The sequence below is a fragment of the Octopus sinensis genome, linkage group LG6 (genome assembly GCF_006345805.1).
Source record: "Octopus sinensis linkage group LG6, ASM634580v1, whole genome shotgun sequence".
Classification (NCBI taxonomy): Eukaryota; Metazoa; Mollusca; class Cephalopoda; order Octopoda; family Octopodidae; genus Octopus; species Octopus sinensis.
In genome coordinates, this window is record NC_043002.1 from 108,140,576 (window position 1) to 108,167,501 (window position 26,926).

At 36.4% G+C, this 26,926-nt stretch overlaps 1 protein-coding gene across 10 annotated transcripts in view; it reads right to left on the minus strand.

Annotated features, from left to right (window-relative positions):
• The window catches only part of LOC115212947 (pleckstrin homology domain-containing family G member 2-like), a 412,633-nt gene that overhangs the window by 14,934 nt on the left and 370,773 nt on the right, over positions 1 to 26,926 (minus strand). For 7 of the 10 annotated variants that reach the window (XM_036504202.1, XM_036504201.1, XM_029781793.2 and 4 more), the window contains 4 exons: positions 18,444 to 18,554; positions 10,038 to 10,073; positions 7,992 to 8,002; positions 1,255 to 1,278 (listed from right to left, as the gene is read on the minus strand). In XM_036504202.1, the coding sequence (XP_036360095.1) occupies positions 1,255 to 1,278; positions 7,992 to 8,002; positions 10,038 to 10,073; positions 18,444 to 18,554 (182 nt within the window). The remainder of the gene's footprint in view (positions 1 to 1,254; positions 1,279 to 7,991; positions 8,003 to 10,037; positions 10,074 to 18,443; positions 18,555 to 26,926) is intronic. The other 3 variants (XM_036504203.1, XM_029781794.2, XM_029781796.2) reach the window with 1 other exon arrangement.

Here is a 26,926-nt window from a genome sequence, read left to right on the forward strand (position 1 = left end):
ATATAGTAGAATTGGTTCGACTGTGGCTTTGGAGATTTCAAGTCTGGTACCATGCTAGCATGGAACATGGACATTATATGCAGCCGATAAGTTACAGTTTAAATCCCACATTAACAGTGAACAGCATTGACACTCTCTCTCTCTCTCTCTCTCTTTCCCACTCTTTGAATATGTTCATTAGCTACAAAGAAGCCACTACACGACCACATAACCACCTAGAAATACCAGCTAAACACCCCTACAGTCTAAAAGATGAGGAAGCACAGACTGGGATAATATAAGCTGAAATAAACAGGAATGCCCTTGATCATAGGCCTGCTTGATCAGGATTGCCCTAGGGTTAAACAACAACAGCAGTGACAATACTTCCATTGCAAACATGAATGTTAACCCTTCTGTTACCATATTTCCAATGAAATGCACCTTCTTGGTTTCAATTAATTGTGAAAATAAGGAAGGATGTAGCAAAATAAGTTTGTCGGTGCTTAGAAAGCGAATTAACAAGAAATTTTGATTGAAGGTTTTTAGATCCTTTAGTGTTCAGATTAATCTGTTAAATGTAATACATTTTTCACATAAATTGTTTTGAATTAATCATACATTATCTTACAACTTTGAAGTTTCAATGGTGTGATAGTTTATTCTTAGAATGTCAATGTAGGTTAGGTGTGAGGGGCCAGATATGGCCAGTTTGAATGTAAAACATGTAGGATATTTGGGCCGGATATGGCCGGCTTAAACACCAAAGGGTTAAAACACAAAGTCTGTATCAGAGAACCAGAGTTGGTCTCAGGTAGACTGGTACCAAAAGGGTTAAGGAATGATAAAACAAATACAAAAGTACATCTGTGCATCTACTGATATTATTAAAAGCTTAATCCATGATTAAAGTATCAAACTAACAAAACCAGCATTTTGCATCTACTTGAAACACGCAACTGTATTAATCTTCTTCCGGCTTCCACATTGAATCTAAGTGTTTAGCATTAAGAAGAGAATCCACTCACACACACAGAATCCAGCTACACACACATGCATGCACACACACACGCGGTGACATACACCCAACACTCATACAATTCGATGATTTAGATGTAAATATTCATATTTATAAAAGCATCTAACCCATGCTAGAGAAATAAAGGAAGTGAAACATAAAAGTATAGAGTGTCTTAAAAGGAAGAACTTGAAGCTGTTTTCAGAACTAATGGAAATGGTGATGATGATGATGACAAGGTGCTGGATGTTACTTACTAAACGGAGAAAGCCAGGATCCGACTGAAAAATTGAAAAAGGGTTTGGATATTTAACAAAAGTAAATAAATCTGTTGAGCATCATTGCTAAAAAGTTCAGCTCTGGTGAGATATTGATGATATCAAAGGCAAAGAAGAAAGAGGGACAAAGTGCTTCAAAAATTGTAAACAAAACTTAGAACCAGAGGCCACAGAGATGTCTGAATAATGTGAAGAAATAACTATAAAAATGTAACATATAATATATAAATATACATACACGCATACGCACATGTAGAGTGATATAAATATATATATATATGTGTGTGTATATTTTTTATTTAATATTTTGTACATTACTTAATTATTGGTATATGTTTTTATCATATATTTAATTTTTGTCTATATGGTATAATTTAATTATATCATTGTTATTTCATTGAACTGATAAAAGGTGGTTTTTATCTAATTTATATATATCTAAAACTGAAGTTGTGTGGTGTCTGTCTCCTACGATTTAGATTCCTAACTACTCCCACATTTTGTGGTGCAGTGTAACCAAAAGCGGGTATCTTATAGTCGTGATTCATATCGAGCCCTTCTGGGTATTAGTGCACGTCTACGATGAGTCTACGATTTAAAAAAAAAATTACCATCATTTATTCCATTTATAATGCATTTTTTTGCTATTTTTTGGCTATAACTCTCTAAAAATGCTTATATAGTTATTTCCCTTACAAACCCGAGCAACGCCGGGCGATACTGCTAGTATATTATATATTGTGAAATTTGATTTAGTATTACTAAATTGAATTTTTCCTTGTAAGTTTGGAATAATATTCCCTAATATTATTGATTTTTGTCAGCTCTTGTGGCCAATAAAAGAATTAATTATTATTATAATTATATATATACTATATATATATGGTATTTTTATATAAGCTTAAAGCTTATTGCGATCACCATGCAATGACTAAGGAAAATAGTCTAATAACGGGGCATATAAGCCCTCAACAGAGAAAAAGAAGGCTTTCCTATCCATGTGGGACTTGCACCCACATCCCTTCGTTAATGTGACTAAATGAGTTACCTTTACATAGGCGAATCAGCCTCCCTCTTTCTGTCAAATTTAAGAACTATGGGTTCAAAATGTATTTGAAATTTTACTTCTTCTTAAGAAAACAGCAAAATTTTGCATGAGTAATATAATGAATTATAAAACTGATTAGCTGACATTATCCATGCAATAAGAAAACAAAAACTCCCTTTAAGGGTGTCTGAAGTCTTAAAATGTGTTGTTTTTATCCATGCAACTACTACTTTTGAATGGGTGTAAATCTAAAAATGAACTAGTTATTTTTTAGATTTTAACCTCCACTCTCACAAAGAGGAAGTTCTTGTTTAATAATTGTTTGGATAATCTCAGCTAATTAAGGTTTTCCAACTCATTATATTTACTTATCTGAGATTATACTACATCCTACAGTGATATCAAAATTGCTTATTACTTGTTCTTATAATTCCTTGTTTAAATCATATTGATACTAATTTAACTTAATTATGTTAATACTAAATTACTGCAATACTAATTTAATTAAGCTATTACTTGTTTAGTCACTGCTTTTTGTGTTCAAAACTGGAATAAACTGGTTTGTGATGAGAAAGAGGAGGAGAAAAAAGAAACAAAAAAAACAAGCATCCTGGGCCAAAACCTTCATCAAACTGCAAGGTTTTCTGACTGTAAAGCATGAGAAACTGACCTGAAACTAAACAATAACCCAGGGGCTCTCAACCATTTTTTTACCTATAAACCCCTTTGGTTCTTATTTTATGTGGGTGGACCCTCATAGCCATTCAGTGTTTGGAAGACCCTATCATATTTTTAGAATGAAATATTATCAAAAAATGCATAAAAATTGTGGAAATATTGTGTATTTTTTTATTCTTTTATTTGTTTCAGTCATTTGACTGTGGCTATGCTGGAGCACTGCTTTTAGTTGAGCAAATCGACCCCGGGACTTATTCTTTGTAAGCCTAGTACTTATTCTATCGGTCTCTCTTGCCGAACTGCTAAGTGACAGGGACGTAAACACACCAGTATCAGTTGTCAAGCGATGTTGGGGGGGATAAACACACACACAGACACACACATATATAAATATATATATATATATATATATATACACATATATATATCACAGGCTTCTTTCAGTTTCCGTCTACCAAATCCACTCACAAAGCTTTGGTTGGCCCCTGAGCTATAGCAGAAGACACTTGCCCAAGGTGCCACGCAGTGGGACTGAGCCCGGAACCATGTGGTTGGTAAGCACTTATACGGACCCTCAAGGGTCATATGGACCATGGTTGAGAACCACTACAATAACAACAACAATGGACCTATTTTACTTCTGTTGCTGGATATAGGTATGAAGAATATTTCATACCTTTCCAATGAAGGAAAAAAAGAAAGAAAAAAAAAAAACAAGCATTCTGGGCCAAAACCTTCATCAAACTGCAAGGTTTTCTGACTGTAAAGCATGAGAAACTGACCTGAAACTAAACAATAACCCAGGGGCTCTCAACCATTTTTTTACCTATAAACCCCTTTGGTTCTTATTTTATGTGGGTAGACCCTCATAGCCATTCGGTGTTTGGAAGACCCTATTCATATTTTTAGAATGAAATATTATCAATATTATCACTTTTCTCTCTTTTTCTGCTTTATTCTGTGTACTGTGCATGTGTTTTTAGCTTTCATTGCTATCTTTTTTTACTTGACATATGCATCTCCTTTCTGTCCCCTCTTTCAACCTTTTCTGATGAATTGTAGAGCATTTGGGATATTTACTGCTTAAAACTTTAGACTGTCTCTTTATAAACTGCAAAGCCAACAGCTCAGAACTTTTTTCTAGTTGCAGCTGTGAGCCGGTCTCAATGGAATAAATATAACCACATCATGATAAACTAATTTATTCTGCTGTTTATAGTCCAACTAATTGCTGACACAGACTGTCTCTGCTCACTTCAGATGGATGGTGTTTGTGACATATTTAATTTCTCATTTGTTTATCCATCAACACAACAAGCAGCTGTGATTGACAGGACTTGGCAGCCTGGAAGTTTATAATTTCTTACGGATAATAGGCGCAGGAGTGGCTGTGTGGTAAGTAGCTTGCTAACCAACCACATGGTTCCGGGTTCAGTCCCACTGCGTGGCATCTTGGGCAAGTGTCTTCTGCTATAGCCCCGGGCCGACCAATGCCTTGTGAGTGGATTTGGTAGACGGAAACTGAAAGAAGCCTGTCGTATATATATATATATATATATATGTATATGTGTGTGTGTGTCTGTGTATATGTTTGTGTGTCTGTGTTTGTCCCCCTAGCATTGCTTGACAACCGATGCAGGTGTGTTTACGTACCCGTCACTTAGCGGTTCGGCAAAAGAGACCGATAGAATAAGCACTGGGCTTACAAAGGATAAGTCCCGGGGTCGATTTGCTCGACTAAAGGCGGTGCTCCAGCATGGCCGCAGTCAAAATGACTGAAACAAGTAATAGAGTAAAGAGTAATGTGCTACATTCTACATTGATAGGTACAATGGAGTAGTTGATATATTGACTGATGTAGATAATGTTTAAAATTAAATCTTGCATTTCAGCTTGGGATGCTGAGTTCTAATCCCTTTTGTGAATACTTTCAGTTAAAATACATTGGTTTTTGTTTTAATTCATTTTTAAAATAACGAAGAATTTAACAAGAAAATTTTCTCGTTATTAAGCTGATGTTTGCAACTTAAATGAACACAAAATATTGATGGCAGGTTTTAATTTAGATCATTTCAAAACAGAAAGTTTATATCCTAAAACCACAGGAAGTTCTGGGTGGGTGGGCATCAAAGGAGTTAATCAGCAAAATTTACAATAAACCAACCTTCACATACAGAAGGAAAAAGACCAGAATAAAGTTGGTGTTGTTGTTTAGCCAGAGATCAACCCTAATTCTGCAGACCAATGGTCAGTCAAATGCTATCCAGTCTTGATCATCCTATATTTTTAGGGGTCTCCAGGGCTAGATTATCTCATGTGCCCTTTTCTGTTTTTTAAGATAGTAGGGTGTAATATGAGAGAGGGTCAACTGTGGTAGTCAAGCACCCACAGAGGCTCTGTCATTTTCTTTAAAAGCCAAGTGGATATACGCTCATGGACTATGTTACTTTGTCTCATGACAAATGTTACCTCATCTTTCTGAGAAAGACATGTATCCTACATGTTTTAGTTTACAGATAACTTGGGAATGATTACCAGAATTTCTGTAGAAGTAAATTTTATAAAGGCAGCGAGCTGGCAGAAACATTAGCACGCCAGGCGAAATGCTTAGCAGTATTTTATCTGCCGCTACGTTCTGAGTTCAAATTCCGCCAAGGTCGACTTTGCCTTTCATCCTTTCGGGGTCGATTAAATAAGTACCAGTTATGCACTGGGGTCAATATAATTGACTTGATCCGTTTGTCTGTCCTTGTTTGTCCCCTCTGTGTTTAGCCCCTTGTGGGTAGTAAAGAAATAAGAAATAAGAATTTCTGTAAAAGTTATTGGAAATAAATTGGTATTCTATGTAGAAAGTTGTTGTTAGTGTCTTGTTCTGGATCAACTCAAATTGAGTAAACCTATGATCAAAGACATTCCAGCCATACCAATCCCATCTGTCCAGAGTATTGTTCCTTACTGAAAATAGGCTTGGCTATTCTTTTCCTTCTCTCAAAACAAGGAAATGATTTATCTAATCTCTGAATGTAAACTGGAACTGTATCCAAATTTGTCTTGTTAGCCAAATGGTTAAAACACCATGGTATTTAAAATGAGCTTGTGTATGATATTAGAAATATCACACACTGATGATGACTGTTGGAATTCAGTATCTCTATTATAGATATCACACATTGACGATACTCTTTGAATTCCGTATCTCTATCACTCATGGACATGCTGATATGAAAGAAAATATAAAAACATTGCAGCGCCCACAACTTTTCAAAACTTTTCACACTCAAATTAGCCAAAGCATAAAACTACCCACACCAGTTGTTAGTTATAAGGACACTGCACCCTTCAAAAATCCCATGCTTCCAGAAATTCACCAACATTACTCCTTGCACCCTTTCTTCTTCCTGACTCTTTTAATGTTCACTTTTCTCTCTTTTTCTGCTTTATTCTGTGTACTGTGCATGTGTTTTTAGCTTTCATTGCTATCTTTTTTTTTCTTGACATATGCATCTCCTTTCTGTCCCCTCTTTCAACCTTTTCTGATGAATTGTAGAGCATTTGGGATCTTTACACAATAAGATCATTATTATTACTCCAGAGGAGGCGCAATGGCCCAGTGGTTAGGGCAGTGGACTCGCGGTCGTAGGATCACGGTTTCGATTCCCAGACCGGGCGTTGTGAGTGTTTATTGAGCGAAAACACCTAAAGCTCCACGAGGCTCCGGCAGGGATGGTGGTGATCCCTGCTGTACTCTTTCACCACAACTTTCTCTCACTCTTACTTCCTGTTTCTGTTGTACCTGTATTTCAAAGGGCCGGCCTTGTCACTCTCTGTGTCACGCTGAATATCCCCGATAACTACGTTAAGGGTACACGTGTCTGTGGAGTGCTCAGCCACTTACACGTTAATTTCACGAGCAGGCTGTTCCGTTGATTGGATCAACCGGAACCCTCGTCGTCGTACCCGACGGAGTGCTTCCAGTATTACTCCAGAGTTTTGCCTGCAATATTTCATTTTTTGATGAAGACCTCAATGTCCTGGGCTCTTGTGGCCAATAATAGAAATCATTATTATTATTATTATTATTATTATTATTATTATTATTATTATCATAACTATTATTATTAGATGAACAATATTTTGACATTCTGTGTGTCTTTCACAAGTTCAAAATACAAATTGAAAATAAATTCAAAGATAGGAGACACAGAAACATTCAAAATTAAATCGGAATAACTGTGTTTCTTTCTAAGTAAAATGACATCATCAGTTTTTGGTCTTTCACAAAAGGTAACAGAAGGAAGGAAGGAAAGAAGAAAATGAAAAGAAAGAGAAGAATTGGAGAAAAAATTACTCAGTCAAAAAGTTTAGATATATTTGTGAACTGGTGACATCTCAGCCTGAAGGAATTTATAGAATGGCAGGTGAATTCCACCATATTTATACAAAACTTTTTGACTGAATAAGTTTTTCTCCAATTCTTTTCTTTCTTTTCGCTTTCTTCTTTCCTTCCTTCCTTCTGCTACCTTTTGTGAAAGACTAAAGACTGATGATGTCATTTTACTTAGGAAGAAACACAGTTATTCTGATTCAAGTTTGAAAGTTTCAGCATTTCCTATCTTTGAATTCAATTTCAATTATTATCATTATTATTATATTATTATTATCATATTATATTATCATTATTATTATTGTTATTATTATTATTATTATTGTTATTATTATTATTTTAGGTCTTGTACCTATAGTAGAAGAGGATTATAATTATGAAAACATTTCAGAAAGGAAAAAAAAAAAAGGAAAATAAACTAATTTATATTTGAGACTAAACGAAGGAACTCCTTAAACTTAATAGGTGAGAAGGTGGAGTATAAAAATATTATCAGTGAAAATGTTTTCAGAATTTCAACTGCAAAAATATTCAAAATATTATGATTAATTTCCCCAGTTAATCACCCTGGTATTAAAAGAGAAGAAATATATTTTCAATACTCACTCTTCGATAACCTGTAAATAGTAGAAAAGAAAAACAAAAACACAATTAGCTTAATTAAATGAGCAAATAATTTAATGAACATGCAAAGTGAAAAAAGTAAAAATAAATAACTTTTGAAAAGGCTTTACATCTATTTGTGAATATTATAATTAGTTTAATACGAGGGTGAGTTAAAAAGTAATGGCATTTTGTTTAGGACAAGTATAATTACCAACACAGGAACATGTATCATACATCAAAATGAAGCTGGTCCTCTGTGGATCACATCCCTATTTCCAAACAAAGTCACCGTTTCTCTCAATGGCAATGTTCCACCTCCGAATGAGAGCATGTATCCCTGCCCTATAAAATTCTGTTGACTGTTCTTTGAGCCACTTCTTCACTACAGTTTTCACTTTCTTGTCACTGGAATAATTTAGCATCTTCAGGCTATCATCTCTTCGGCCCCATGAAAGAGGGTTTGAGAGGCACACATTATTCCAGTGATGAGGAAGTGAAAATTGTAGTAAAGAAGTGGCTCAAAGAACAGTCAACAGAATTTTATGGGGTGGGGATACATGCTCTCATACGAAGGTGGAACATTGCTATTGAGAGAAATGGTGACTATGTTGAGAAGTAGGGATGTGATCCACAGAGGTACATGTTCCTGTGTTGGTAATTATACCTGTCCTAAACAAAATGCCATTACTTTTTGACTCACCCTCATAGATTTATTGAAATTCTTGCTTAATAAGTGAGGGAAGAACAATGTCCATGGCAATTTTTGCTTTAACAACTTCTAAGACTGTTGTAGTCATTGTCGTTATTTCACTTCCATCAAGGCAGCAAGCTGGCAGATTTGTTAGCACGTGGGACGAAATGCTTTGCAGTATTTCACTCTTTGTTCCATTCTGAGTTCAAAATCTGCGGAGGTCAACTTTGTCTTTCATCCTTTCAGGGTCGATAGATTAAGTATCAGTTGCATACTGGAGTTGATCTAATTGACTGGGCCCCCTCCCCCAAAATTTCAGGCCTTGTGCCTATAGCACCTCCAACCTCCATGCTTGCATGGAACCAATGGGCCCAAGGAATGTACCTATTTCTTTACTACCCACAAGGGGCTAAACACAGAAGGGACAAACAAGGACAGACACAGGTATTAAGTTGATTACATCGACCCCAGTGTGTAGCTGGTACTTAATTTATTGACCCCGAAAGGGTGAAAGGCAAAGTCGACCTCGGCGGAATTTGAACTCACAACGTAACGGCAGACAAAATACCGCTAAGCATTTCGCCCGGCCCAAGGAATGTACCAAGCTCCAATGTCTGCTTTGGCATGGTTTCTCTAGTGGGATGCCTTTCCTAGTGCCAAACATTTTACTGAGTCTACATGTTACCTTTTTTTTTTTGTGGAACCAGCACAAATGAAGTTGCCAAGTAACTTGCAAAACAAAACCCCTCAAACTGAGTAGGGGTGGAGTATTAACCCTTTCGTTACCAATCCGGCCGAAACTGCCTCTGGCTCTGTAGTACAAATGTCTTGTTTTCATAAGTTTTGAATTAAAATCTTCCACCAAACCTTAGTCACAATTTATGTTCCTAACACCAGCTGAATGATAACCAAGTTATTTTACTAAATTCTTTGTTATATTTAAAATTAATTGAAAGAAACACAGAGCATCTCAAAATAAATACAGTAATGAAAGGGTTAAGGGAGGTGGTTTTATGCTAAGCATTAACAGGTGAAAGTATGATAGATGGACAGTATCAGGTGTCTTGCTGCAGAGGAGATACATGGCTTCCCTATCTGGAAAGAGAGGAAGAGATGATGAGGGTGTACCACCAAGGTAAAAGGTGAATTTAAGGAGAGGGAATAGGGATAGAGGAACAGAAAGGGTGGGTGAGTTTACAAGAGTGTGAAGGGTGTGTGACAAATGATAGAGATGGGAATAAAGGTGGATGTAGTGAATGGGACACAGGGGTGAAAGTATGGTCAATGGTTAATATCAGATTGGCAGGGAAGTAAAGTAGAAAAATAATATGTTAGGAAATATTACAATCACTTACCTTTTCGAAGGCGCTGAGGTTTAAGTAAGGTAAAATCTGCAAAAGAGAATGGTAAAGTGTTCATTGCTTATTAAACTAAAGAAAACTTATTCCCCTACCTATAACATTTTCTCAGACCTCTTACATGGCCATTTGACTTTCTAGTAATAGCAGCCAAAGAATCTACTCCAAATACTTTTCACTGGCTTAGACAAGGAAAGATATATTGAATAATGTAACCACCAACCCTAGATGACCCTAAAAAATCAGGTTAGTCATGAGCAGAATTTCTTTGATCATTCAGGGGTGACCAGGGGATAAAGAACAACAGCAACTAGGAACTTCTCAGAGTCTCTATGCAAATAGCTTGACCAGCCAAAAATAACAGGCTAACATTTTTTATAACACTCCACCATCTAAGCAAAAAAGTAAGGAAAGCCATATTAGCTAATGTAGTCCAGACATCCCTAAAAGACCAGCTGGCAACAGCTGGAATATCTTGGATTATAGGTCTACTGAATCATGGTTGACCCAGGGCAACATCAATGGAAACATCAATGCTTTGTAGTTCATATAAACACCATCTCATCCTCTTAGTTTGAATATCCACTTCATGTTGGCATGGGTCAGATATATTCATTTCTACAGTTGAGTGCTCTTTCAGTCACCAACCCTCACCTGTCTCCAAGCAAGCTATTTCCCCATGGCCAAATATGATTAGACAGGATACTGGAAAGAAATTACACTGCTTGTATGACAGTGATACTCATTTACAACCATCAAATAATGTGAAGACAAGACGAAACATGCATACACACACACACACACATACATACACACATGCATGCAACAAACTTCTTTCAGTTTCCGTTTACCAAATCCACTCACAAGGCTTTGGTCAGCTTAGAGCTACAGAAGTCACTTGTCCAAGATGTAGTATGTGTGTGTGTGTGTTTCCCTGTCCACCACCGCTTGACCAATATTGGCGTGTTTATGTCTCTGTAACTTAGCGATTGAGCGAAAGATACTGATAGAATAAGTACCGGGATTTAAAAAAAGATATTGGGACCCATTCATTCACTTAAATTCTTCAAGGCGGTGCTCCGGTAAGGCTGCAGTCTAAAGACTGAAACAAGTAACAGATAAAAGATATAAAAAAAAAAGGAATCCGGGACCTTACGGTCTAAAGCAGAAAAGATACTCAACAGTCTGATAAACTTGAAATCATTTTAAGACACGTATCCTTGGTTGGGATGTTTAGGTTTGAGCGTGGACGGAAAGTTGTGTTGAAATTATTTGTGCAAAACAAGAAAGAAATCAGGCTAACAAGTTTTTGTTTGAAAAAAAGTTCAGTTAATGTTTACAATATTATCCGGAAACGAAAACAAAAAAAAAAATTTACTACTGTAACAAGTGTAAAAAAAAAATGTGTATAAAACGAAAATGAAAGGAAAATTGCGTGCAAAGTAATGGGGGTGGGGAGATGACTTTCGGAAAATTCACAAGAACTGAGTTTTTCCTTCATAACTTTAAGAAAATGAGTTTCTTTTTATTTAAATGAAATTTTAAATAAATATCTTTCAAACGGTATACATTACGGTTATTAAAAAAATTATGGGGGAAAATTTTTTTCCGAGAGGGTGAGGAGAGGACTTTCGGAAAATTACCGAGATCCGATTTTTTTCCTTCATAACTTTGAGGGAAATGGATATCTTTTAGTGAAATTTTATATAAATTCTTTTCTATTTACTCTCAAAATATTGAGCATTTGTGGGGAAACCTGAAAAAGTGTATTATTCGACCCGGAATGAGAAAGAGCTACTTGAAACAATATGTCGCTTCAAATAATATTTCGGGCCATCTCTCTGCCAACCCAGCCACTTCATAAGTTTCTTTTGGAGGCTGCAAGACTATCCCCATGTTCCTGATGACACGGAAGAATGTATACCGGTTCTTGAAGTCGTTAAAGGTACGTTGGCGCATTTTTTATACTTGTAAAACATTCTTCTTACCACCAACTCGGTTTATACTTTAAAACATTCAATACAGATCTTCCTACAACCATTAGGTTTGTTAATTTGCTTATTGGTGACTCAGAGAACTTGTCGTAATTAACAGAAAACATTAAACAAATAAGGAAGGCATCAGGCGGTCGTGAGATATACTAAAAACAACAGCTAAATTGCCCTTAACTTTTTTCTATAGTGAAACCATATTCAACACCTTATTTATGAATTGTTTTTTACTATCACTCAAAAAAAAAATATGAATAAGTTTTTTTCAGACTTTTTTCCAATAATTTATGAATTTCTTTCTCTTCGAAAGTCCCCTTCGTCCCACCATCGAAAAAGATTTTCCCCACAAATTTCTTTATAACCGTAATGTATACCGTTTGAAAGGTATTTATATATAAAATTTGATCAAAAATATATCCATTTTCCGCTAAGTTATGGGGGAAAAATCGTACCTCGTGAATTTTCCGAAAGTCCTCTCCACACCCCTTCGGAAAAGATTTCCCCGCAAATTTCTTTATAATCGTATCCTATGCCATTTGAAAGGTATTTATTTAAAACTAGCAGTTGCTCGGGTTTGTTTTGACCCTTTAGAATTGGAATTTTTGAAAAGTGAAAATGTTGCATTATGTAGCTTGTTATTCTCTTCAAGTGAACATTTTTCTGGTTGAAATACACCGAAAAATGGCGACACAGCAGTCAAAAAATCGTAAAAAATAGGGATTTTCATAGAAAAAAAGCACCTTTTTGATGTAAATAATTTTTGGTGTTAACATGGTCCGATTTGAATTTTTTTTCGGCAATCTTACGGTTCTAGTATACTTTACGTCAACTGACCACGCGTATTTGTTTATATATGATCGTCGATTTCCGTAAAAACCTTTTATTTTTTTACATTTATTTTGTTACATATGGGGTTGGGTGGGGAAATGGGATCTTTGGGGTTTCCCCCCAACCCCATATGTAAAAAAAATAAAAGGTTTTTACGGAAATCGACGATCATATATAAACAAATACACGTGGTCAGTTGACGTAAAATGTACTAGAACCGTAAGATTGGCTTTTTTTCTTCTACGGAAGGAAGAGCAAGCCTTCTTCTATCATACTCTCAATTTTGGTCAACTTGCGCCGCAGGAGATAGTGTTAGTTGAAGGCTACCAAACCTGCCATACACAGACAACTTCAGCTTTATATATAGAGAGATTTCATTAAAAAAAAAAAACATTTTCCTAAAAATTATGAGGGAAAAACTCGGATCTTGTGAATTTTCCAAAAGCCCTCTCCCCACCACCGTTGCTTTGCGCGCATTTTTGCTTTCATATTCGTTTCATACACATTTTTTTACACCCGTTGCACTAGTTTCTTTTTTGTCTTCGTTTCCGGGTAATAATGTAAACATTAACTTAGGATAAATGTTGTTAGTGTCATTTCTTTTTGTAAGGTGATGTTTAAGGTTATTTGAGGTTTGGCTGCTATGTCTAGCAGGTCAAGCAGCTGTGTAAAAGAAGTTCTTTGTTAGTGTTTATCTTCAAATGGTCCCTGACTAAGTAGAGTTATGATCAAAGGTAATTCCAACCATGGCAATCCAGTTTTTCCTTCACAAACAACATACCCAGATTATACGTTAGCTAATGTGTCGTTTATATTTTAAGGTAAGATTTTGATTTAGGAAGGTTTGGCTGCTATGTCTAGTAGAGCGGGACTCCCTGGTTTGGCTTGTTTCTTTCATTTTATTTAATAATAATTCCCCTTTCATTTAAAATTCCGCCGAGGTCGACTTTGCCTTTCATCCTTTCGGGGTCGATTAAATAAGTAACAGTAAATCACTGGGGTCGATATAATCGACTTAATCCCCTTGTCTGTCCTTGTTTGTCCCCTCTGTGTTTAACCCCTTGTGGGTAGTAAAGAAATAGAAATAGGTATTTCGTTAGCCTTTCATCCTTTCGGGGTCGATTAAATAAGTACCAGTAAATCACTGGGGTCGATATAATCGACTTAATCCCCTTGTCTGTCCCCTCTGTGTTTAGCCCCTTGTGGGTGGTAAAGAAATAGGAATAGGTATTTCGTTAGCCTTTCATCCTTTCGGGGTCGATTAAAAAAGTACCAGTAAATCACTAGGGTAGATATAATCGACTTAATCCCTTTGTTTGTCCCCTCTGTGTTTAGCCCCTTGTGGGTAGTAAAGAAATAGAAATAGGTATTTCGTTAGCCTTTCATCCTTTCGAGGTCGATTAAATAAGTACCAGTAAATCACTAGGGTAGATATAATCGACTTAATCCCCTTGTTTGTCCCCTCTGTGTTTAGCCCCTTGTGGGTAGTAAAGAAATAGAAATAGGTATTTCGTTAGCCTTTCATCTTTTCGGGGTCGATTAAATAAGTACCAGTAAATCACTGGGGTAGATATAATCGACTTAATCCCCTTGTCCGTCCTTGTTTGTCCCCTCTATGTTTAGCCCCCTGTGCGCAATAAAGAAATAAATAACTCCCCTTTCATTCCAACACCACTTATATGAATGAAACTTCTGCTCTTTAAGTGCTTATATTAAAATTAAAATTTCCTACCAAAAGTTTCTGTTAGCATCTTCTCTTTCTTTGTAAATTATTTTCCAAACACCAACTTATTAATGAAATAGTTTATTTTAATAAATCTTTCGGAATTTTTGCTTATTTTCAAAATGAATTTAAGTAGCAGGCAGTTGTATTTCAAGAGAAATATAATGACGAAAGGGATAAAATTGTTTTCACGGCCATTATCTTTGGAGTTTAAATGAAAATGGTGAAAGTTCAGACCGAATTTCTTGCAGGGCAGCGAAATAAAGTATCAATGGAAAACAAAACAAAAAGGAAAAAACATCGTAAAAACTCGAAAATCTGCGTCGCCTGAAGTTTCTTCGGGTTATTGTTGTGGTTTTGGTTGTCTAGCCCTGAACTTAGACCAAACTTAGAATTAAAAGAATTCCAGCCGTGATCATCCCTACGTTGTTTCTTGTTTCATACGATTTCGCTACTATTTCTAGCAGTCGTTACAGCTGCCTAAAGCCTCTCTTGTTTGGTCATAAATGATTAAATGAATGAGTGACAATAGGAACGGCGAAAATACATAACAGAAAAAAAAAGTTCATTATTTTGGCGAGGAAAAAAAATGCCACATTTTATTTTAAATACCACAAATAATAGAATAATTGGCGATCTTTCGTCTCTAGTAGACCTTTCCGTCGATTTCCGTAAAAATTTTTTTTTTTTACATATGGGCTTGCGGGAACTTTTGAAGTAATATACATACATATACACATACACCGAGTAAAAAATTTCAGTTATCTCTTTCACACATTACTCTGTCTCTTCACACACACTAACAGAAGCACTTCACTTACACAACATACTGTCTGTCTCCCACATCCCATCAAACACACACACACACACATGTACATCAATGCTTCCCCTGGACGGTAACTTCAAAAGAACTTCCCTCGTCATACAATCGCCTTCTCTTAGTCTCTTTCGCTCTCATTACTTCAAAAGTTCCCGCAAGCCCATATGTAAAAAAAATAAATTTTGTTACGGAAATCGACGGAAAGGTCTACTAGAGACGAAAGATTGCCGAATAATTAAATAAATAATAAATTTCAAGTCACTTATTTACTGACAAAACACATTGACAATCCATCTTGTTTATACAGAGGTATTATATTAGCCCAACTTAATTTTATATACTATGGTATTTGGGAAGAGAATCACGCTTTATTCAATAACTTAAAGTAAACTATAAAAGGCAAGGTATAATACATAAAACAAGGTATAAATCAGTTTATTGTAGTTTTCTTGAGACTTTGTCTTGTAACTCTGGATTCTAGTGACATAAACGTTTTTACAGTCAATAAATTAACAGGTTTGATAGCAATAGTTCTTTCTATTTTTGTATCATAAAAATAAAACCCTGTCAGACCTTCTTCATATATCAACGAAATAACGAAAGATAATGACACGAACGCCATTAAATGTTCTAAAGAAACAAAATAAGAATATTTCACGTGTGATCCATTTATTATTGTAGTAGTAGTAGTAGCAGCAGCAGTAGAAGAAGAAGAAGAAACGGTTCACTACCTTTGGTGTGTGTTACTATAATAGTAATTGTTTAAAGTTTTGGTACAGATCCAGCAATTTTGGGGAGGAAAAAGTCAATTACATCGACTCCAGAGCTCATCTGGTACTTATTTTATCAACCCCCAAAGGGTGAAGGGCAAAGTTGACCTCGGCAGAATTTGAACTCAGAACGTAAAGACAGACGAAATGACGCTAAGTATTTTGTCCGGCGTGCTAATGATTCTGCCGAACAGTTGGTTGATTTCTCTAGCCACACTTCACAACGTACAGAGAGGAGGATAATAATAAACCTTTTCTATAATGTTAATCAATAAAGCCACCTTCAGCTTCAACAACTGCGTGTAGATCTAAATTATCTACATGCTCGAATCAAGTGGTCCTTGTTCATTTTGGACATTACTCTGACTAAGGCAGCTTTCAAAGAATCTTTGGTGTTATGGGCGTGTTCATTGACCTTTCTCTCTCAACAATGATCCACATGTAATAGTCCAATGGATTGAGATCTGAAGAATTAGGAGACCAAATGTTAGGGGTTATGTGATCACGAAAATTTTCAGCCATCCATTCCTGTGTTACTAGAGCCATGTGTGATAGTGCAGAGTCTTACTGAAGCACATATGGCCTTCCATTGCATACACTATCTAGCCAGGGCTTAACAAATATTTCCAGGACCTCAATGTAGGCGGCAGACTTAACTCTAAAGTCTTGTGGAAAGAAGTAAGGAGGCATCACATGTCTTTCATTGCTGACAACCCCTAAAACCATGACAGTTACAGGAAATTTTGTATGCATAACACTTGGAACTTCAGAAGGGTCTGCACATAACCATCTGTCATTTCTTCTGTTAACTTTTTGAACTTAATCAAAGTTTTTTTTCACTTGAGAATAACCAAATCAAATCTTCTGCTGCTGGATTTTGCAGTTTGTTTAAGTGCCTTTTAGATCTAATGTAGTGATTTGCTTTTACATTTTCTGACAAATTGACCTTTCCTCATCGTATAAGACTTATATCTGATGTCTTTATGGACAACATTTCCTTCTGATACATGGAGATCTTTTGCAATTGACCTCATAGACTTTCTGGGATTGTAATCAATGGTCTGTTAAACTTGTTGGATAAAATCGGGTGTTCTGATGATTTCAGAGCATTTAGAATGCTTTTTATGCTTTGGTATTGGTGATATGTTTCCATTTTCAATCTCTAACTCCTTACAAACTTTGTATACAAAAGATCTGACAACTTTTAAAAATCGAGATATTTCTAAATCGCTATGCTCAGCCTTTATAACCACAATAACAGCATGCCTCATCATTTCTTGAGTAAGGCGAGGGTCTGCCATTATTATTCTCTGAAACAATGATTATACAGAATAAGCTAAAAATGCAGCAATGACACAAAAAAGGTATGTCCCCAAATACCTTACACACCCTGTATAGTCAAAATGCTTGCGTCTGGAGAGCCTTTGATCATAGGTTTATTCAATCAATGCTGAACTTTTTAAACTCTGCTCTTGGCGGAGGGGGACAGAACAAAAAAAAAAAAAAAACGTTGCTTCACCCCAGGTAAAGCCATGATGGAGCAAACCTATGCCTCACATTTTGTTGTAACCATTCCATCTTTTGAATATTATGGACTACATTGTCCGAAGTGTGCTTTTTTTTAAAGATGGTAGGCTATGATTGAAGGAGATTTGGCTGCTATATGGCACAAATAACTATTTTATACAAAGATTCCCAACATAAGGAGAAAGAAAGGAACTTAAAAGTGATTCTCTCCCTTTGGTAGTGTGTATGTGTATATATATATATATATATATATATATATATATATGTATGTATAAAAATTATATATAAAATTTACAAAAGGGGACAAGAACGCAAACCACACAAAGAGACAACACAAAAAAAACAGACAGGTCATTCGAAGCCTCTAATCTTCAGTCAGGAACCGGATCATCTTAGCAATTTCGGCTGATTAATCCTGATATCGCTCCGATCCAGCCAGCCCCAATGAAAAACTAAGCTCTGAGCATTAGATTTCTTGGAAAAAGGATCGAATGTATACGAAACAAGGACAGAAAACCGGACGATGCCACACGAATATAAATACAAGAAACAAAAAATAAAAATAAAAAACAAGAATAGTAATAACAGGACAGCGGGAGTCATATATATATATATATATATATACACACACTCTCTCTCTCTCTCTCTCTCTTCCTCCAAGTAGCAGTTCCCAGTAAACCAACCACATGTTTAAAATAAAGATAATTTCCCAAACCCAACCTGACTAGAGACTGTTCACTTTACCTGGAATCAGATTGCTGGATTTCCGCCTTACCCGGCCACGTTTCTCAAGGTAGTCTGGTCCACTGATAGCATGACGTTTACCAGGATCAACATTCTCATTGTTGGCAACATCTATAAAATGATTAAACAGAAAAAAAGAGCTATATTTTCAAATATTCTTTTCAATGATTCCAACAGAGATAGAATTAATAATGGTAAACTAAAAGAAGCAGGAAAATAGTTGGTGTGACAAAAGAGTTAACCTTAAATTTAAAACTACTGTTAAGATTGTACTGTGGCTGTGTGGTAAGGAACTTGCTTCCCAACTACATGGTTCAGGGTTCAATCCCACTGAGTGGCATCTTGGGCAAGTGTCTTCTACTATAGCCTCAGGCCAACCAAATCTTTGTGAGTGGATTTGGTAGACAGAAACTGAAGGAAGCCTGTCGTGTATATATATATGTATATTTTTGTGTATTTGTGTCTGTATTTGTTCCCCGTCACTTGACAACCAGTGTTGGTGTGTTTACATCCCTGTAACTTAGCAGTCCAGCAAAAGAGACTGATAGGAAGAAGTATCAAGCTTACAAAGAAAAAGTCCAGAGGACGATTTCTTTGACTAAAAGGCAGTGCTCCAGCATGGCCACTGTCAAAATGACTGAAACAAGTGAAATAAAAAATATGTGTGTGTGTGTGTTTGCATCTCCTTGTCTTGACATCACATGACAGTTGTAAACAACGTCTTACAAGCCATGCTATTTGTTTCCATGAAAACATGTCCAACCAAGAGGAAATATTGCCTTGCTTGGTAACAGGAAGAGCATCCAACATGGAAAATTGGCCTCAGCAAATTCCATCAGGCTCATGCAAGCAAGGTAAAGTGGACATTAAAATGATGATGATGCAAATATATAGGTCATGTAAACCCAAAAGATCCAAAAATAAAGGGGTTGGATTCAGTCATTGAACTATAGCCGTACTAAGCCACGATTATTTTTAGTCAGTAATATGTATCAACCTCCTGTCATTATAGATTATTGGCAGAAAAATATTCCACCTTTTTTTTGGTTTTTATTGGTTGCTATTTATGGAATGGTTGAGTTGGCCTGCTTCGTTTTTGCATTTGGTTTGCAAGATTCTTGATGTAAATTTGTGTGTTGAAATAAATCTTGTCTTGGGAAGGTCATTACACCAATAATAACAACACAGGTGCTGGCTCAATATCATTTTTTAATTATTAGTCAATTAGTCAAATATTTGGAAGCACTCCGTCGGTTATGACGACGAGGGTTCCGGTTGATCCGAATCAACGGAACAGCCTGCTCGTGAAATTAACGTGTAAGTGGCTGAGCACTCCACAGACACATGTACCCTTAACGTAGTTCTCGGGGATATTCAGCGTGACACAGAGAGTGACAAGGCCGGCCCTTTGAAATACAGGTACAACAGAAACAGGAAGTAAGACTGAGAGAAAGTTGTGGTAAAAGAGCACAGCAGGGATCACCACCATCCCCTGCCGGAGCCTATTGGAGCCTTAGGTGTTTTCGCTCAATAAACACTCACAACGCCCGGTCTGGGAATCGAAACCGCGATCCTATGACCGCGAGTCCGCTGCCCTAACCACTGGGCCATTGCGCCTCCACAGTCAAATATTTAACCAACAAACCAATCAATCATTTGTTTAATGTGTTGGTTAAACAATCAATCATCTGCTTGTTAAAGTCTATTCATCATTATTCGCGGCCTCTTCAATGACTTGCCTCTCTCTTCAAGGTCTGCCTCGAGACTATCTGAGAATTAGTCTTATGCCTGTGTGTATGCATGTTTGTATGTGCATATATAAATGTGTGTTTGCTAACAAGAGAAGAAAAGGGTGGGAGTAAACGAGTTTGCATGTGTGAAGATCATTTAAAGAGATTTCTACATTCTGGCATTTAGTGTTATTCTAAAACAATATCTTCTGATAAATTAGTTTAATCTTCGATAATTATAGACCGAATTATATGCCACCCCAGCCTGTATTACATACAAAATTGTTGTCTGGATGAATTATTTCTGTTAGGTTTTGTCTATTGAATTTCATTAAGCTTACTGTTATATGAAACCATAAGATAAAGTCACACCAATTCGTTAATAAGTCTCTAAAGAGTTTTGTAAATAATATGAAAGAATCAATACAGATATATAGAAGAGAAATTTTAGGTTTGAAGTTTTAAAGGATTATGAAATTTATTACAAAATGAAGGTCAAAATAACAAAAGATCATTGATAAAGAATAGAATAGAATTAGATGAAGAAGCTTTTGTCAGAAATAAAGTAAAAGATATTTGGAGATGTGGTGACATTGAAAAGAGGCAGCATCCAAAGTAAATGCTAAAATGAAACTTAAAATCAGAATAATGGAAGTAAGAATATGACAATGAATTCTGGCATCAGTCAGTATGGTTTGAAATCAGTGTGAAAGGATATCAAGAGGGCAAGAATTTGGGAAGGTTTTTGGGGACAGTTTAGTTTGGATTTGTCTGTGGTATTCTTCAAACACAGAAAGTTGACTAGGATGTGTACATTGCAAAGTACTGTTGTTGTTGATGCGGTGATGGTGGTGGTATAGCCCATGGTTAGTTTTGGTAAAGAAGACCTAAGTCCTGCAATCAAACCATCAGTCAAATCATTGGACACAGTCTTCACTTCAAGCACTCCAGATATAACGGCAAGAGGATTAAGCTTTACACTCTAATATGCTATAGATTATCTGATGGACTAAAATTTGGTAAGCACTGACGATCTATATCATCATCATCATCGTTTAACGTCCGTTTTCCGCGCTAGCACGGGTTGGACGGTTCGACCGGGGTCTGGGGAGCCAGGGGCTGCTCCAGGCTCCAGTCTGATCTGGCAGTGTTTCTACAGCTGGATGCCCTTCCTAACGCCAACCACTCCGTGAGTGTAGTGAGTGCTTTTTACGTGCCACCTGCACCACCAACAATTAATCAAAGAATTCACCATGAACACTGTAGAATCTGATAATGATTTCGCTCTTTGTCTAAGAATGTGGGAAGGAGGAAAAAACTGCTGTTGTGACTCAGGCTGGAAGCAGTAAAAATATTCTAACTTGCCTCCAGCGCAAATGATGTTTTTTACCTATTTTCCTCATTCTCAAATGAAGAATAAAGTCTGAAACATTAGACTCTCTGTTCTTCACCTCTTTAATATGCGGTGACCAAGAATAGGAAATGTGGACATGTTAGGTTTTCTCCATTGTCTAAGTTAGTGTCTTCCTGAATGTGTATTCAAGGGTTGCTGGTAGTGAGCATAGACACAGCAGGCAAGGTAGATTTAGCCCACACAATTTAAAGAATTAATTTTAAAATAAAGGTTCTTTAATGCTTCAGCTAGAGTCTACAGTTCATTTTGTTAATGGCTTAGTTATCAGGTCTTATTGTGGCACTCCATTGTTTATGATGACGAGGGTTCCAGTTGATCTGATCAACGGAACAGCCTGCTCGTGAAATTAACATGCAAGTGGCTGAGCACTCCACAGACACATGTACGCTTAAAGTAGTTCTCAGCATGACACAGAGTATGACAAGGCTGGCCCTTTGAAATACAGGTACAACAGAAACAGGAAGAAAGAGTGAAAGTTGTGGTGAAAGAGTACAGCGGGGTTTGCCACCACCCCCTGCTGGAGCCTCATATAGAGCTTTAGGTGTTTTTGCTCAATAAACACACACAATGCCCAATCTGGAAATTGAAACCGCAATTCTGTGACTGCGAGTCCGCTGCCCTAACCACTGGGCCACTGCACCTCCACACTGGTCTTATAGGATGACAGTGAGAGAGAAGAAGAACCCATAATTGAAGGTTTATCCTCAACCAGAGACCCAGTTTGAATGCTTGCAATGGAATGGAGCATGATAAAGACAGTTCAAGGCCTAGTGGTGGCTTTAAACAGAATGAGGGACTTAAGCAGACCACCAAGGAACAATGCAGCCTTCTGCACAGTTGTGTTGATCCAATTTTACTTGCAAGGGCACAGTAGATTGAACAGGGTTTGAACCTGAAACATTTTGGTAGCTAAAGAAATAGCAGTCACATTGTCTCCAAATCAAACCATCTTAAATAAGGTCACATTAGGTATCATAGCCCTAAATGGGCTGGAATAACTTTGACTATAGCATTGGTCTACAAGGTCAGAGCTGATCCATAGAGCAAGATAACAAAAAAACTGAATGTCTCCATATATAAGTCATGAGATGACAAAAAAAAAAGAAGAAAATTACAAACAAAAACTGCTTTCATCAGTGATGGTCCTTATTTCATTGGGAAGTCTATTGTAGTTGTTTGCGCTACCATATTTGCCAGATTCTAAGACACACACACACACACACACATGAAGGAGATAACTATCTAAATTACAGTGATCTATAGTTTCAAACAATTTACTTATCTAATTTTCTGTCTCACAGAACATCAATGTTGTAAGAACGATTTTGCCTTTCATCAGGTTGAGCAGAAACAACAGAATTTAAGGCAAATTTTCATGTGGATATAAATTAGAAAATTGTTATAGCAAGCATTAATATATTTATCTATTTTTCTGATAATAATAACATTCATAGATACAGCTAAGGAAATGATTTTATTCTCAAACACAGGATAGTGCTAATAATAATAGCATAAACCGGATAAAATATCCATATTTTGCAGAAACATTTGTCAGCGGCCAGCCATGAGACTTGAACTCACATCCTTATGATTACGCATCAAGTGCTTTACCATTAAGCAAAAATTGCCAAAACAGCAAATTCTTCTGCAAATTTAGGATATATAACTCTAGCTTTATAAGACACTATCGTACATAAATTTGTTGTTTTGGGCAGTTTAGTTTAATGGTAAAGCACTTGACACGTAATCATATGGATGTGAGTTCAAGTCTCATGGCTGACTGCTGACAGATTTTTCTGCAAAATATGGATAGTTTATCCTGTTCAGGCTATATTATTAGCATTATCCTGTGTTTGAGAATAAAATTATTTCTTTATCGGTATCTTTCAATGCATCTCAATGCTTCTAAAGCAAACTTTGTTGACTTTCAATGTAAGTTGAATTTAACCTACAATAGCATTCATGTTAATTTTAGAATTACTTATACCACTGCTTCTACTACTACTACTACTACTACAAAAAGGCAGAACTAATTGCATAAAACTTGGTATGACTTGGCTTGTTCTCCCCAGCCATATCTGAACTTATTTAGCTACAGGGACTGACAACAAAGTAGTTAGAATCATAGCTGGTATACATGTGTATGCGTGTATTAATGCATGTGTGTGTGTGGTTTTGTGAATGTATGTGTGTGTGTGGTTTTGTGAATGTATATGTGTGTGTAGGTTGGTGGGCGGGTGGGTGTCAATAACCACCTGTAACTTCTTTCTTAAGCACTCTGTGGTTCTGATGTCAAAAGGATGGACACATCAACTGAATACAAAATAATTTCAACACCTTAAACCAAATGATAGAAAAATAATCTTTTGTCATAAGTCTATCATGGAAAGAAAATGAGGAATGTATGAGGTTCATGCCTCACTCAAACAGACTGCTGAACAAATTAACAATCCAAAGCAGTTGTAGCTAATTAAAACAGGTTTCTGATGAAATGCTATTATGATTGTTGTTTACAAAACTCGACCAAGATGAACTGGTGTAAAGAAGCTGGGCCTGATGATATGGATCTGAAGAAATTAAGGTTCCATTTTCTACTCCCACATCTTGGAACTTTGTCGCTCAAATATGAAATAAGTGGTACTGCTAGATTAAGACAATTCTGACCCACCTGTTGTGTGACCCTTTAACATTTTTCTATCCAATGTAATCCTTATTTATTCACATTGTTTTGAATTAATTTTGCATTATCTTGTAGCTTTAAGATTTCAATGATGTGATTGTTTTTTCTTAGAATGACATTGTAGGGTAGGTGTGAGAGGACAGATCTGGTCAGATTGAACATAAAACTGGGGGAATATTTTGACTGGATATGGTCAGTTTAAATGCCAAAGGGTTAACAAGGAAGGATATTGACATAACTTATAAATTTCACTTTTATATATTTCCTCTCCAAGAATGGTACAAAAGTCAAAATTTCAATATTCTAAACCCAACTAATAAAAATATTTTTTTAGGCCCAAGATTTTACAGAGAAACCATTTCTATCTAACTTAGTCGCCTCTATTTAGCCATTTTACACTTATGGCTACTTGATATTTCAAATAGTGATTGCAAATAAGAAAAAGAAATTGTGTTTCATAAGAACTTGAGCATGCAATTCTAAATAAAACATGCATAAATCAATGAATTTTAATATTTTGATGCTGGTGGAGGGCAAAGCAAAATAACACAATACACAGATCATGTAAAATAAAACATCATAGCAATTCTAAGAAAACATGCACCCAAGGGATTACGTGATTAGAAAACTTGTAAGCTCATACATGGAAACTTCAAAAGAGCATTTTATTCCAGGCACATGTGATTGATGGCATTAAACAGCATTCAAGAATATGGTACCAGCACAATCGGTCTACTAAAGCAGTTGTTAGTAGGACACTAGTGAAAGAAGCAGCCAATTATATCAGAGTTTATTTAAGTATATACTAGAATATATAAGTAGCTTACAGTAACTAGCAAGATATATTCTTTAAGGGGGTTCTTTGATTTGCTGTTGGCAGGGCGTGAGCTCTGGCTGAAGTGACCCACTTCAAGGTGTATCTGAGCTCATATATAGTGAAATAGCATTACCCTAGTTTTATTTTTTCCTTAAATAATATTAAGATATGTAGAATGTTTGGTTGGAGTAAATAAGAGACCAATGGCTTGTGACAAGACAAGACATCTGCTTCAGTTTGTATTTTCTTTGTGGTGGTATACTTCCTTACCTTGGCCCCTGTCTCACCTTCTAGAACCTCGCATGTGTAATACAATTATTTATAATATAAGCAATAATAAATCTCTGAACGAGATGTAAACAGTAACTGCTCGACAACGTAAAGTATACAAGCCATCTCAATATGGCTAACCACGAAAGATAAGAGAGTCCAGTTTGCTGGACATTGTTGTAGAGCTGAAAAAGAGGTAATTTCTACTCTTCTCTGGAAGCCATCTACTCGCAATACCAGAGGGCGCACACTCTCCTACCCTGATGTAATCTCCAGGGATACAGGCATCCAGCAACAGGACCTCCGTAATGCCATGATGGACCATGAAGTCTGGCGTAGCATGGTAAATTCCACTGTCTCGACCACGGTCGAACAATGATGATGATGATGTGGCTTTTAGCCCCAGGAGATCATCGTCTCCAGCTGGCTTTAGGCACACTTTCTGTGGTTAGCCATATTGAGATGGCTAGTATACTTTACATTTTATTTATAATATATTAATTAAATATAATATTTTTGTTTAGGTGAGAAGCAATTGGTTTTATTGTTAGTCAGATAATTGCTAATAAAAACTAGCATTGCTAAAATAACAGGAGAAGATATCAGATATGTACAGAGTTAGTAGACATATATATTTAGCATCAATGCATCAATTCAATTGCATTTAATACAGAAATATTAACTGAATTGCTACAGTTGGCACCACAAAAGGCTGCCAATGTTGATAGCAAAGTCAACAAGGTTTGAAGTTATTTCTACTGAAAGAAGAACTAGAAAAAACTAAAATGTTGCTCACACCCATATCAGTGTTAAATATGATTATAATAGGCAACAGATTTACATACCAATTCTCCTATAAGGAATTTGGAATAACAAAGTTAGTTCTTTATGATTCTTCAATATGGTCAGTTTACTATTCTCTACTGCCCTGAGATTCACCAACCATAACCATCATGACTCCAGCATGACCATCACCACCTTACATATAATCCACTTGATGCACACATCTCTTCTTTTACCATATTCCCATTGTTCCTCATATTCATGAACTATGGTCCCTAATCCTTCTTCCCTACAGTTTCAGCTTTCAGTATTATCTTCCTCTTCATGTTTTTTTTTTCCCTGCCACAAACACTGACCAGCAGAAGCTCAAGCTGAACTTTAGCCTCACTGACCCTTATTAGTTGGTAGGAATTATAGACTGTAGGAACTATAAGGCGACGAGCTGGCAGAAACGTTAGCACGTCGGGCGAAATGTGTAGCTGTATTTCGTCTGCCGCTATGTTCTGAGTTCAAATTCCGCCGAGGTTGACTTTGCCTTTCATCCTTTCGGGGTCGATTAAATAAGTACCAGTTACACACTGGAGTCGATACAATCGACTTAATCCGTCTGTCTGAACTGTCCTTGTTTGTCTCCTCTGTGTTTAGCCCCTTGTGGGTAGTAGTAAAGAAATAGGTAGGAACTATAGACATAAGTCTATTTTCTTCCTCAGATGAGCTAAAATTAGGGGGGAAAAGGCAAGACATTCCATTCTGTACTTATGGGTTGACTCAAAGAGTTTGATCAGTAAA